The 14,476-nt window shown below is 41.6% G+C and overlaps 2 protein-coding genes across 4 annotated transcripts in view; one reads left to right on the top strand and one right to left on the bottom strand.

Annotated features, from left to right (window-relative positions):
* ube3c (ubiquitin protein ligase E3C) overlaps positions 1 to 4,318 on the bottom strand; it is a 31,145-nt gene extending 26,827 nt beyond the window's left edge. Inside the window, exons 1-5 of one of the 3 annotated variants that reach the window (XM_020652079.3) lie at positions 4,186 to 4,318; positions 1,721 to 1,831; positions 1,389 to 1,442; positions 824 to 898; positions 45 to 191 (exon numbers count right to left, since the gene is read on the bottom strand). In XM_020652079.3, the coding sequence (XP_020507735.2) occupies positions 45 to 191; positions 824 to 898; positions 1,389 to 1,442; positions 1,721 to 1,786 (342 nt within the window). In that variant the 5' untranslated portion in view covers positions 1,787 to 1,831; positions 4,186 to 4,318. Of the gene's footprint in view, positions 1 to 44; positions 192 to 823; positions 899 to 1,388; positions 1,443 to 1,720; positions 1,832 to 4,147 lie in introns of all 3 variants that reach the window. The other 2 variants (XM_065949169.1, XM_065949170.1) reach the window with 2 other exon arrangements.
* Positions 4,319 to 9,357: 5,039 nt separating this feature from the next.
* On the top strand, positions 9,358 to 12,145 carry mnx1 (motor neuron and pancreas homeobox 1). The gene is made up of 3 exons (XM_020652074.3): positions 9,358 to 9,965; positions 10,649 to 10,809; positions 11,352 to 12,145. Exons 1-3 carry the CDS (start codon positions 9,476 to 9,478, stop codon positions 11,640 to 11,642), a joined length of 942 nt encoding a protein of 313 aa, XP_020507730.1. The 5' UTR covers positions 9,358 to 9,475; the 3' UTR covers positions 11,643 to 12,145.
* Positions 12,146 to 14,476: the final 2,331 nt, after the last annotated feature.

Here is a 14,476-nt window from a genome sequence, read left to right as displayed (position 1 = left end):
ATCTCTTGTCGTTTGAGAGCACTGAAGATGTTTAAAATGCTCACCAATCTATGTGCATCCACACTCTGTCTGTAGAAAAATATGAGTTGTCTTGATAGAAGGCTGAGACCAGGACCGTCCAAGGAGCGCTGAGCTCCCCCTGCCAGCTTCTGGCTGGCACACTCATCGAACCTGGCCCTCTGAGTGGCATACTGGAAGTAGCATAAACGTCACATATCTTAAATATCACAAATGTGTTGTTTAATGCATTTAAGGAAACAGTTTGTGCCTCTAATTTAGAGATAGGACAGTGGATAGAGTAGGAACCGAGGGGAGAGAGTAGGGAAAGGAGCAACAGGTCAGATTTGAACCTGTGCCGTCCACTCTCCAGGACTTCAGCCTCCGTACATGAGGCGTGCACTAAGTGCTAGGTTACTGGCAACGCTGAACTCAGGTTTCTTTGAGTCTCATAAAAACAACCATGAGACAGGCAGCCCCATTCTTAATGCATCCTGAATGACACAATTTAACTTGCAATAAACAGAGCTGTAACTCTCCTGGAGCTCTTTGGAAAACGCTGACTTCCTGTTCAGTATGACAGCTCTCCAACCTGTAGTTACACAGCAGGACCAGTTAGTACGCTAAGCTAGGCTAACTAAGCTACAGACGCAACCCTGAGATTGATTGACACACGTACAGACAAATCAGTGTAGCAGAATAGTGTACTGTTTTGGTATTTCATTAGTGTTTTATAGACATTTGTGAGGACCCTAGACACAGAGCTTGAAATCGGGACGGATGGTGTTATTGTCTGACTCAACAACAAGCTAAATATACAACTTACCTGTCGTTTCAAATCCTGGTAGCCACGTATATAGGACTGGATGATAATGGCGTTCTTCAGTCGTTTTCTTTCATCCTGAACAATTAAAGAAAACATGTTGGAAATGATTCAACTTCCTGACCACTGAAACAAGGTCGAGGACGATACCATGACTATGACACGGGACACCTATTGAACAGCATTGTGAGATGGACTCAGTGTGCAGAGGCCTTTAGTTTGGACATCCTGACATTATACGATGTTTTTAAATATGGATCAGCTGAGTCTCATTTAAACTGAAAACACTGAAAGGTAAAGGACTTGGTCGGCTTCAAAACAAATCACGTCCAGAGTAAAACGTCATCAGCAGTATGTAAGAGGAGGCAAAGTAAACCTGACCTCAGAGGAATATTTAAGCAGTAAGGACCAGAACGTGAGGCTACACTGTGTCACAACAAAAGGGGGTTAACCTGTGGAACAGCTGGAGAGATCTGGTCGAGATGTTGTGATTGTGTTGGACTAAAAAACCTTTTGTGGCATTTCAGGGTTAGCTTGTAAATAAAACTTTACACCAATGAACAGTTACCTCTCTTTTTCGTCTTTCTTCTTGAGTGCGGTGCAGCAGAGACGCTTTCTCCTCCTACACAGACACAAGAGGAAAACTTTCAGAGTGCTCCTTTACACTGTAGTGTCCTCTGACTGATCAAAGCGCTTTTACACCTACACATTCATACTGAGGCTGCTGAGTAAAGAGACCATCAGAAGTAACTCATCCATTCATACACCTCAGACGAAGTGTCTGACCCAAGGACACATCATACATGTGGCTGCAGGAGCTGGGGATCGAACCCTCAACCTTACGGCTGAGAGACGACCGACTCTGCCAACTGAGCGACGGACGGACATTTTTTAACTAACCTTTTTACTCGCTCCTCCAAGTGACACCTTGGGTCTTGTTTTGAAATCTCCCTCAAAGCTGAACATTGTCAGATTTTTCCCATCGACTGATTACGGGGGTTTTGCTAATATCTGAAAGAGACAATGAGACGGAAAAACGCTGTGGTTAGATCTAATACGTGAAAGTGAACGGTGACAGGAATCAGTTCATGGAACAAGCGTTATCGTGACTCTCCGGCGTTGCACATTGGGTGTTTTCAGCTGTAGCAACTTAACGCAACTCAGATGTCTGAAAATAAAAAGGGATCCAGTTAGAAGCTTCACCGAGCCTTTAAAAACATATTACTCGTGTCTTCCTTGTCCCTTTAATTATAAGGCTCCTGCTTGTAGCCTTTGTTTTCACCACCAGTAGTTTCAATGTAATCGATGTTATTAGCGTAATATGCGATGGGAAATGTAGTCCCTGTTCACACTGTGATGGTGGCGATAAGGGAATAATGTGCTGGTGTGTGAGAGCCTTTGTATGTGTTGTTGAATGTGTCCGTGTCACTTGTTTTTGTGTGTGGTGTGTTGGACCCCCCTTTGAATATGAGGTGGTTTAGGTGCAATCCTACGGAGCCCCTGAAGTGCCTAAAAGTTTGTTTTTTTAAGTATGTGCGCACTAGAGATGAAATGATCGGGAACATCCGGTCCGATACCTATACCAATTATACGATTGCTGATAGTTTCATGAATAATTTTGGTGTAAGCCTCCCCGTGATGCCTCCATTTCCTCTCTCGTTCGACCATGAAACCAAGTCAGTGTTTGTCTGGTGACTTCTTCTGCCCAATAAAAAACCAAGGGTGCGTTCGAATTGTCCCTCTTATCTCCTTTCACTATCCACTTCACCTTAACCCCGGGGAAAAGGTCACGAGGTTAAGGAAAGATGTTAGGAGAATTCATAAAGGACTTAGGGAAAGGCGATCTCGTTGCTCTGACAATCCGACCACATTTCCACTAGGCCACGTCATTCAATGCGACGGGCCGGCGGAGGTTAATGACGTGGGTCCGCCGTGTTAAAACTACAATGTTCAGAAAATGGACTACAAAAAATGCATCTGATAAACTTTCCCCTGTGCTTCTTACCGGTGAAATAATCCTAATCACCACGAGGTTGGGATTGAAATAAAAGAAATATAGACCACCAGGCTACAAGTAAGAAAAGTGAAACCATCAGCTTCCTGTCCAATCAGAAATCAACATCAAAATAAATATAATTATATGAAATTAATTGCATTACATTACATTACATTAATGTAAGATATAACCTACACATAATGTTTTATACAAATGTACAGCAGCACAAAACATTCTTAAGTGAATGAAATATGTTGAATAAAACATCATCTGATAAAAATGTCTCTTATCTTTTATCTCTTTACGATCATCGTTAATGTTCCTGAACGGTCGGATGAGCGACTCGCTTTAAATGTTGCGGCCGCAAGGAATTGTGGGACGTCGTATCTCATCTCCTTTGGTAAAGGATGGTCCAGTGTATCCTAAAGGAGGTTATAAAGGAAGCATAGACCCACCTTTCCTTAACTTTTAGAGAATTCAAACCGCCACTGAAATGCTTCCGGGGGGTTAAGGTAAAGTGGAAAGTGAAAGGAGATAAGAGGGACAATTTGAACGCACCCCTAGTCTCTGAATCAGTACTGAGGTGTACGTGCCAGCTTTAAATTGATACGACAACGATCGGCTACTGACATCAGCTCACGTCACATCATTTGGTGACGTCATAACAGCTGATACAGATGTTGACCCCATGCTGGTGCACACGAGTTCATTTACTGTACACACACAAAGATATCATAATGTCCACAAGCTGTCATCTAACTTGTGCACACAAAAAACATAATAACTTGTGTGAACAACATATATATTATTTTTTAATGTTTTTTTAGTTTGTGTCCCTTCAGGGCCTCCGTACTGAATCACTTCATGAATCAAACAGAAATAACCTAACTTATAAACACAAGATATGTGAGATAAAAAGAGAAATATAAAGCCCAATGTGTCAGCTGTTAACTTGAGTAAATAAACCAGTAAAGACTGTGAATGTTTACAGCGTGTCAGGAGGTTTAAATCTCATTAATTATCCGGGTTTTTTTGGTTTCAACAATAGTTAGCTCGCCGGTTAGCATCGCTAGCTAATGACTCAGCAGCTGTCAAGCTTTAAATACATTACAAACATTATCTGACACCAGAAGAGCAACGGAGGCTTTAAATCACGAAACAACTCTTCGTGTCATGTCGCAGCGCTGTTTTGTTTTTTTAATGTATTTGTGAGTAACGTGGTTTTGTTGACGTTAGCACAGCAGCTAGTTAGCACAGCAGCTAACCACTTTGAGAGGCTAACTGAACGTTTTCTTTTACAGGACACACACGTGACAAGGAGAATCGTTTACCTTTGATTCTTTAGTATTAAGGAGTGAAAGTGACTCACTAACTCTGGGAAGGCAGCTAAGGTTAATCCAAACGTCAAAAGAAGAACCTCTTTTTCCTTCTCTTTCCTAGAAATCAACACAACACAGGGAACTGCAAGCTTAACTGCTTCCGGTTGTTTGGATACCTGGAAGCTGATTGGACAGAAACCGTGTCAATCATATCCGGGGCAGCTCAGACCCGCCTCTCAACCAGAGCAGTTGTGTTTGAGCAGCTGTGCCGTTTATTAGTCGTCCTGTCGGAATAATTAAAAATCTGATGCCTAACTTCTAAATATTTCATTAAAAACAAGATTAAAGGAATATCTTTTATTCTTTATCTTTTTTTTCCCGCCAATTATTTATTTTTTTTACAAATGTTTAAACAGGTTTTTGAAGTAAATTGCTCATTTTTTCAGTTTCCTGAACATTTAAATTATTAAATTTGGTCATTGCGTCCCCTCTACTGTGTCTTTTGACAAGAGACGTGTTCACTTTTTGTGACTCTGAATTTTAACTTGTATATATACATAAACAGGGTTTTTCCTGGCTCAGAACGGGCCTTTGGGGGGTGACAAATACGCGCAGTAGTAGACATTCGACCTGTGTATTACAGTATAGTCTACGAGTCTGTATTACCTTATTTGACAGAAATCTGTGCATTTCATCGTTTGATGTATTGATATTTTTAACATACATTCAGAGAGGATTTGATTTGCAATTTGAATCGTCTTTTTTTTCTTTTGACGCTCGTGAATTTCCTTTGGCGCTGGGTAAAACCTCTATGAGGGGGTGCCAAAGAATTCTCTATGCAGGAAAAACCCTGCATAAATCTCGATGATAAAACAATAGGCTCGACTGATATGGTATTTTTAGGGCCGATACTAGGGCTGGGCGATATGGACCAAAACTCATATCTCAATATTGATTAGCTGAATGGCGATACTCGATATATATCGATATGTATTTTATTAACAGTGAAAACACGTGGAAAATCAACCACCTGTTTGTGAATTTAAAAAGTAATATTATAAAATAAAAATGTTCCTTTAATACAATAAAAGAGAGAGAGAGGAGGAGCAGACAGTCAGTCATCATCAGTGAGATGAGAAAAAGGAGACCTGGCACCTCTGTAACGTTATTTTAATGCAACATAAACTATATCCATATTAACAATGTCGTCTTACCCTATATCTTGTTTGAAAATATATCGATATATCTTAAAAACTCGATATATATTTCCCAGCCCTAGCCGATACCATTAAATTCACCCTGTGTACAATGTGTGCCCATGATAACAAAACTAATCACACCTATTTGTTTTTTTTGAACCAGGCTGTAAACATGTTCATCTCTGCTGAAAAAACAGACTTTTTTTTAATGGGTGTGTATGTGACTTCCTGCGCTCCTGCAGCCAGCCTCTAGTGGACACTCGAGGAACTGTAGGATTTTACACTTATGCATCTGCTTTGCAGGAGGTTGCAGCTTGGCCGATATGTACTGTATAACAATATTAGGGAGAAACACGATACCGATATATTGGCTGATCTTTCATAGATCTATTTTCGAGCTTTAGAGATCGATAGATAGATGAATATATTCACATGTATTGCGTTGATCCCAACACTTGTGGAAAAGATTTATAATGAAGACACAATGGTCACTCAACTGGAAAGTGCCTGTGTATCAGCACCTGACTCTCTGGAGGGTGATAACGCTTGTTGTGATCCATTTAAAACACTCTGCTGGTGAAAGAATGATTCAAATGGGATTAGTAAATAAATACTGATGGACTCTTTACACAGCAGCCTCTACCATCAGGGTGTGAATGTGTAGGTGTGATCAAGCTCAAGCGTTTACCATTTAACACTTTGGGTTACCCCTGCACAAGTCAGTTCAGCCACAGTCAAAAAAAGATGGTATCATTTTCACACATAGATAAATAAAATAACCATTATTTTACGAATAAATGACACAGTCTAAGAAAGTCAACCAAAAATTACATGGTAAAGATTGAAGATTCAGCTCTTGTTGGGTTTATTTAGCAAGTCTTTACCGTAGAGCTACTTTCCTGCATTAATCCTATTTGTATTATTCCAGGATGAAGGCCTACTTTAAGTATAATTTTACAGAACTTTTGATCCAGCCTGCACACACACACACACACACACACACACACACACACACAAACACACACACACACACACACACACACACACACACAGAGAGAGAGAGGTCTGAGATCAAAGGAGAAAGATGGCTGTTAAACTGATGTTGGAGGCAGCAGTAGCTCAGCCTGTCGGGACTTGGGTTGAGAATTGTAGGGTTGCTTTTTTTAAGTCCAGGTGAGGATCAAAGGTCAGGTAGATGGAGAGGTCACTTCCAAGGTTCTGCCGATGTTCCCTTGAGCAAGGCAGTAGCAGCCTCCCTCTGACATCTCTCCACTAATGCATGTCCACAGGTCCTGTTTGCATGTCTCTCAATAACGGAGTAAAAACCGGAATCTCCCCTCGGGGATATCGTCGCCCTGATCGGTCAGTTTATCCTTATTTTTCTGCAACGTTATGTTTTGTGCATATATGAAAATGTGCATTAATATGTTACAATATGTTGACTGTCCATGAGTTTTTGTGTTGTTGTTTTTACCTGTTTTGGCTGACTGTTGACTTCCTGCCTTTGCTTTGTCTGTCACTTTGTAAACATCTGTTTTTATAAATAAAAGTTATTATTATTATTACCTCAATGTTTAGGGTTGTTTGCTTTAAATGGTAAATAAAAGAGATTATATGTATGTTTATTATTGACATTCAGATTATATTTTTAATATAAATGTAGAACAGCTCACTGGAGAGACGCTTAAATGTCAGAGAGGAAAATAAAATATAACTTGCTAAAACAAAAACAGCTTTTTAACACATTTCTATAGCAGCGTCCTTTAAAACAAAACCTGTTTGTTGGATTAGAAGAGACACAGCATGTGCTTTTAAATTCATCTTTTTTATAATGACCACATTCAGAGAACGTAATTCAAAACTGTCCCGATTTGTCACCGTGATTTGTATTTTAGTTAATTGTCAAAGTAATTACAGAGGAAATTAAACGCTTTTTTTTTTTTTGGTTTTGAAGGATCTGCTTCCGTCTTGGGTGCCTTATTCACCCCCCCTCCCCCCTCCTCCCCCCTCACCCCTCACCACCCCCCTGGATGTGATGAAGAGGAGTAATAAATCTGCGGTGATCGGTGAAGGCCAATACTAAATGGCTCCATATTTCACCGCTGCTTTAATAGAAATATTCATGTGGGGGGGCCTTTAATGAAATTAAACTGATGGGGGACAAGGGAAGGAGTCCTGCTGTTGGAGGGAAAAAGAGGAAGGGCGTGAAAATGAGTTGAATCGATGAGAGGAATTCCAAATGAAACTCTCGATGTGGAGCATCACGTGTTCTATATTAAGGCCTTTCAAATATTTTTAAAATGCTGCTTTCTTAACGCTGTTTTCTTTTCTTTTTTTAAATAAAGGGCTTTTAGAGGAAAACAAATCAACAGAAACACTTTAAAAAATAAAAACAAAAGGTAGCCGATAACCAGGGATAATTCAGAAATATTTCAACAAGTGGAGACCTCTGAAACTCACACACATTTACACATTTCACAAATAAAGACATCTACTCACTCCGTCCTCCTCCTCCTCCTCCTCCTCCTCCTCTCTGTTTCTTCTCCACGTCTCCATGCAGGTCCGTGAACGTCCCACCCCACATCAATCTCCCCGTTATCATCCTGTAATTGGTCATGATCATCAGGGTCCACAATTAAATGGCGATCCTTTACTTGAAAACTACCCGGTGACTTGTTGATTTCCCCCGAGCAAATAAAACGTCCCCGGAGCGCGCTCAGCTGATGAATTGACAAAAACTAATCAGCTTTATTGGTAGACAGGTTAAGGGCAACTGGGTGTCAATAATTCTCATTTTGACCTCCTCTTCCATTAACTTTAAGTGGCTTATTAGACCGGAGTCACCCGGAGCCACGGGCCTATTAGCTCCATCTTTCCTCAGCACACTTTCAATCGGCCTTTTCAATCAGCTCATGTTTGGCTGCTCGTTGTGTTCACATTGGGTCCAAATTTGATTTTGACAGATACTCAAAGCCGGGAAGAAAAATCCAGTTTCTTGTCTTTTTCTGTTTAAAAAAACGTTGCCCATCATATTCCCATCATTACAGCAGAGATGTTTAGTTGTCCGCGCACGAACCTGCATCACCAAGAATCTCAGAATAAATGCTGCTGGCTGATCAGAATGATTGTAGAGTGGTTGAGGGTTTCAATCAAAACGTGCAGGCCATATATCTCCATTACAGGAGGGCAGTGTTGCGTCTGTCAGCCTCAGCTCTGCAGCGACAGAAGGAGGGCTTTTACTTAAATTTCCCTGTTGGCCTCTCAGGGTGCTCAAGATGTTCATGTTTGAGCATGCTTTGATTTTTTTTTATTTAACCCCCCCAACTAAAGGAAATATGTAGGCCTACTTATTTTGCTTTTTAACAAGAGAAAATAGGCCTGAACTGAAAATCCAGTTTTACATCAAAAACGCATCCAAATACTTTCCTATGTTAGGTCTATGAAGTCAATGTTTTTTTATTTTATTGTGTATCATAAATAAAGTTATTTTGCATAATGCATATAATGCAGCTCGAGTTAAAGCAAACCCTTTGCTTTTAAATCAGGCCAATCAAAGAAAATCTGGACCCTTTACGCCTTCTGTAAAAATAAATAGAGTGCAGAACTCAAAAATATTGATCCCATGAACTCACTGGGATTTACATATTTGATTGTTTTAATTCGTTCTAATGGTGATCTTTGTTATGTTGGATATTTAAACCTCAGGACAGTCCCAGAAAAATAAGCAGCCAGAGGAGCAGACTTACTCCCTCTGGACAGCTGTGCTCCAAACAAACACTGTACATGAATTAGGCCTAAATATAGGCAATAAAAAAAAATTCATCCAGCTTTCATTGAATTGTTCACATTCTATATTTTGCGCCATTTTTCTTTAAACGTGAATTTATGAAGGCAGTAATCGAGCTGCTGCACAGTGAGGAGAGCAGAGAGGCGGTGTTGGTTTCTGTGACGCGTGGGCCGGCCCCCCTGCAGCCGGCTGCACCAATCGCCTTCATCTGTCGGGGATTAAGTGTGACACGGAGCTCCACTCTCACACTCTGGAGCATATCAGAACTGTTGAGAGGTGGGAAAACGGCGCGTTACTTCTCCTTTCGTTAGCAGGCAGGCAAGAGGCGACAAGGACGCGCATCAGGCGGCCCCGATGGAGAAGTCCAAAAACTTTCGAATTGACGCGCTGTTAGCAGTCGATACCCCCAAAGTGCAGACCTCTCCGCTGGCGCTGGTCACTTCCCTGTCCTCCTCCTCCATCATCCCGTCCCGCGTTGGATCCTCGGAGTTGAGCACCAGCGCGGAGTCTTTACGCACAGAGACCCCCTCTCCTCCGAGGATTTCCACCTGCGGTTTGATTCCTAAACCGGGGTTTCTCAACAGTCCACACAGCATGGTTGGATTACACCCGCAGACCACCGCAGGAATCCCCGCACAGGCTCTGTACGGTCATCCCATGTACACTTACTCCGCGGCTGCGCTCGCAGGCCAACACCCTGCCCTGTCCTACTCCTCCTACCCGCACGGCTCCCATCATCACCACAACGATCCCATCAAACTGACAGCCAGCACCTTCCAGCTGGACCACTGGCTGCGGGTCTCCACGGCCGGGATGATGCTGCCCAAAATGTCAGACTTTAATTGTAAGTAGATGTTTTTATTTAAAGCCTTCTGGCATTGAAATCCTAAAAAAAAAAACAATAAAGCATGGTCGCCAAAAAAAGGGCTGATTTTGTGTTTTATAATTCTGCTGATAAAAATGATGTCTATAAAAAGATACTGAGACCTTCATGATGAAACATTTGGGGCCTCTTCTAATCTGTTCCTCACACTCAGATATAGAAACGTTATAATTTTTATTTCCCTAAAAGTAGAGTTAGCTTTTTTAGAGATTTTTCTGCACATATTTCCCTCCGATATGTGATGTTCTGAATGGAGAGGCTGTCACACACTGATGGGTTTTTCTGAGAGGAACTAAAATGGACAGATAATGGACAGTGGGAAAGTGGCGGAGGAGTGTGAAACCCACAGTCGACATGCTATTTGCTCACCAGATACTGCCTTTTTTGTTTTTGCTCGTTTTAGCAGATTTGTTCCAAACGAAGGGGCAAATAACTCCTGCACGGAAAATATTCATAAGTGGATGACCTTGTAGCTTAAAGCATGAGCAGAGAAATGTAGACATTATGACACTATAGTGGAACAGATAGATAGCTGTCAGCTTTGGGAAAGGCCTCCTCGTTTTTTATCTCTTCGTTTTCAGTTGATGCCAGAAATAACTGAAATAATGTGTTATTTAAATGTTTGATTTTTATTGTTATTGCAGCTCAGGCGCAGTCCAACTTGCTGGGCAAATGCAGAAGACCAAGAACTGCTTTCACGAGTCAGCAGCTGCTGGAGCTGGAGCATCAGTTCAAACTGAACAAGTACCTGTCCCGACCCAAGCGCTTTGAAGTGGCCACGTCCCTCATGCTCACAGAAACTCAGGTGACAAATCGCACTTAGTTTCCTCTGTCTTCAAATTAACAGCACATTCATGTTTAGTTTGTTTATTTTCTTTTTTTGAATATTACGCATCCGCACTGTTTCAGATTATTTTTGCACGAGTAGTCTCCCTTTTTACTCCATTGGTTTAAATTTAATTTGTAAAATTTGTAGTTTTTAAAGATTCCTGCAGTTTGTAACACATGAGGTTACATGTTGGTCCATGTCTGTGAGTCTTGGTGCTGTCCTGTTAAATTCCATTGTTTTGTTTTGTTTTGTTTTTTTGTTGTGCACTTTGAAAATTAACATTTATTTAAAAAAATGCATTTGTAAATGTCATCAAGTTTATCCAATTAATGATTTTGTCTGTGTATCAACGAGATATATCAAATAATTGTATGGATAAAATTAATTTCAGGATAATAGTAAAACCGTGGAGGTGAGATAGTCAACCTTTACGCAAAGTTTACGCGTCATTACGCAAAGCGATAGCCTCCTTATGAATAAATACATTAAAATAAATGTGTTTTTATTTCTTTCTGTAGGTGAAAATCTGGTTCCAGAACAGACGCATGAAGTGGAAGAGGAGTAAGAAGGCCAAAGAGCAGGCGGCCCAGGAGGCCGAGAACAAGAAGGGCAGCAAGAGCAGCCAGGAGAAATCCGAGGGACTCGAACAGTCGGACTATAAAAGCAAGACAGACTCAAAAAACGGCAGAATAAGAGACTTCAGAGACAGTGACGACGACGACGAGGGCGATCACTTCCTGTACAACTCGTCGGACTGCTCATCGGACGACGAAAGGAACCACGGCAGCGACATCAGCCCGCAGCCCTGAAGACGGAGAGGGCCGGAGGTGACGAGCTCCGTTTATAAAGACTGATGCAGCTGCATGTAATCCTCCAATGAACCTTATGAGCATTTGTTTTGTCCAGAAGAATATAAATTAGGGTCAAATATATTCAACAGTTTGATCAACGTGAAAAGCAATAATTCAGGAGAGCTCCCTCACCTTTCAGCACTCGGCTGCAGGTGAACTGTGACTCATTGCATGGTTTTTAATTCGCTGTAAACTGGCTCAGGATTCTATAGGATGCTTCATTATTAGGCAATAAAGTTCAATAATATCCTACAGCTCACACCACAACTGATGGTTCAATGTCTGTTCTTACTTTGGCCTGTTTTTGTTCCATATGGCGTCCCGTAGTGATTCAAATTTACGCAGGAAAAAAAAAAGTTATGTTTATTTTTATATACTGTATTTATAAAAAGTAATACAAGTGCATGCTGGATGATTTGTTTAGCGTCATTCTTGGTGCAAACAATGTGAAATAAAGTGTGTTTTCTTTTGTATACATCTCAGTTGAGTGAGTTTTTTTTTTCTTGTTTAAAGAAAATAGTCCCCCTTTGATTTACGGCGGTGTGATGCGGCGCGGACGCGGACAGAGGCTGGTGTTTTTCTCCTTGCTCTGACAGCTCGGGTCATGGGAATTACTGTTAATAGCGCTGTCGGATGTGTGCAAACGTGCAGTGAGAGCAAACAGCAAGTAGGCAGGCAGACGGGGGAAACATTTCACACCACACTGACAATGGGCTCGCGTTAAGGAAAGCCTTCAAACGGCGCGCTGAGCGACAAGGTGGCTGAAAGCATTTCAAGAATAACTCTCCACATATTCAAAAATAAGTTTGGTTTTTAATTTAAGAGTTAGAAATAATACTACACTTATTTTCACAAAGTTTGCCTACATGCAAGGCCGCTCATAAAGGGGGGAGCTTTCAGGGGCCCCTCTGCATGTGGGACAAAAATATAATGCATCTTAAATTTAAGATATGATACCACATACACCTTAAAATGGTTAAGACGGCTTTTTGTTGGTGATGTAAACGGTCCATTGAACTTAAATGCTGGACTTTACACGCACCAGGACCTCAGCCTCAGCTCCAAAAGCTGAGGCTGAGGATACAGCTACTGATCCACACAGTGCACTGTGTGAATACATGGCGTCTGCAGAAAGGCTTGTTCACGCTACCTTTCAGGGGCCCCAGTGTGTGCGTGTTATTTCTCATCTCAGGACGCTCCACAAAACGCTTTCACTCTGTTATTTTATTTTATTTCTAATTTTTAATTCTGTTGTTATTTTATTTCATTATATTTTTCGGCCCTTTTTGATTTTACTAGAGAGGACAGCTTAAGAGAGACAGGAAATGTTGGGAGGAGAGAGAGTGGGGGGGGGGGGGGCGACATGCAGCAGAGGGCCGAGGTCGGATTCAAACCCACGGCCGCCGTAATTAGGACTACGGCCTCCATACATGGGGGCACGCAAACTTAACCGCCAGGCTATCCGGCGCCCTCTTGTTTGTTTTTATTGCACACTGTGAAGCACTTTGTCACCTGCATTAAAAAAGTGCTTTACAAATAATAATTATGAAGATGATTGGAGTTTTCCTGAGTTCTTCATTTACGATACTTTACTGTAATTGTTCGCAATGCGGCGGAATCTGGAAGGTGACAAGTGGCCCTGCGGCAAAGGACACGATAAAAAAATAAAAAAAATAAAAAAACACAAACAGCAGATTATCTAAGAATTTAAAAACACCCCGAGCCGTCCCGTCACAAACACTAAACTTAAACTTTGAGTCATGTTTAAAGACGAGACAAATCAGAAACGACCTCTACAAATATACCCATCAGTGTTTATTTCTTACAAGCATGAAAGATGAATTTATTAAAGGTGTGCCTAATCTATTCATACGGATGTAACCGTGTTGGTTTCTGCGTTGTGTCACAGATGGAATAATGATGAAAAGCGAATGGGGAAACTGTCATCCAGCCGTGTGTTTACATTCTGCGTCATTGTTCCCTCGGTAATCAGCTGTCGGACTGATTCCGTCCCGTTTGTAGCGGGATTACTGAGCGACATGCTGGTTATCTTCGGCTGTTTGCTTTTGGCTTTTTAGCAGACCAAATCAAAGTTCAGCTGAGGGTCATGGCCGACCTGCGAGCGCCAGGTGAAGCTGACGGCGAGTCTGTGTGGCTCAGGGCTGCAGACAATGGTCTGTGTATGGACTGCACAGTGGGCCTATTGATCCCACTTGTCTCCACCTTTGAACTCACACATTCTCCAGTTGTTCTTCCAGTAGCCCCATTATGTCTCCGTAAAGACACCACTGCTGCTCAAACCTTTAGTCTGTGTGTCAGGGATCTGCAATGTCATACCTCTGTACTCCCATCCACACGAGGTCTCTCTTTGAATCTTTTCAATTCTGACCTCCATCAGTCAGGGTCAGGGACTTAAAATCTTCAGCCTCAGTCCCTTTTCTTAAAGTCTGTTTAAAACAGTCAGAACTGAACCGGGGAAAAAGTTTGCTGCTCCTGTTTTTACTCTGAACGAATGAATGCTCTCATTGGATGCAGCGATGGAAGTGGGCAAGAGAAGTGGTTCAGATAGAAGTGATTGTACCCGACCTAAAAAGCCTCTGCATGTTTCTAATAAGCTCCACGAGCAGAAACGTGCTCAAACTAGGATCAATATTGGAGATGCTTTTGAAAAATGGAGAGAGGTTAGAACACAGAAAGGTTTACAGACCCATGCAGAGCTGGATAAACACTGAAGCTTCAGAGTCCACCACATGGTGACCTGAGTGAACATCGACTCCAGAGAGAGAGAGAGA

This window comes from Labrus bergylta, chromosome 20 (genome assembly GCF_963930695.1).
Source record: "Labrus bergylta chromosome 20, fLabBer1.1, whole genome shotgun sequence".
NCBI lineage: Eukaryota > Metazoa > Chordata > Actinopteri > Labriformes > Labridae > Labrus > Labrus bergylta.
This window is presented reverse-complemented; position numbering and strand designations above follow the sequence as displayed.

Coding starts and splice junctions, on each gene's coding strand:
- mnx1 (XM_020652074.3), top strand. CDS start 9,476: ATGGAGAAGTCCAAAAACTTTCGAATTGACGCGCTGTTAGCAGTCGAT. Junction 9,966..10,648: donor CAAAATGTCAGACTTTAATT/GTAAGTAGATGT, acceptor TTGTTATTGCAG/CTCAGGCGCAGTCCAACTTG. Junction 10,810..11,351: donor TCATGCTCACAGAAACTCAG/GTGACAAATCGC, acceptor TTCTTTCTGTAG/GTGAAAATCTGGTTCCAGAA.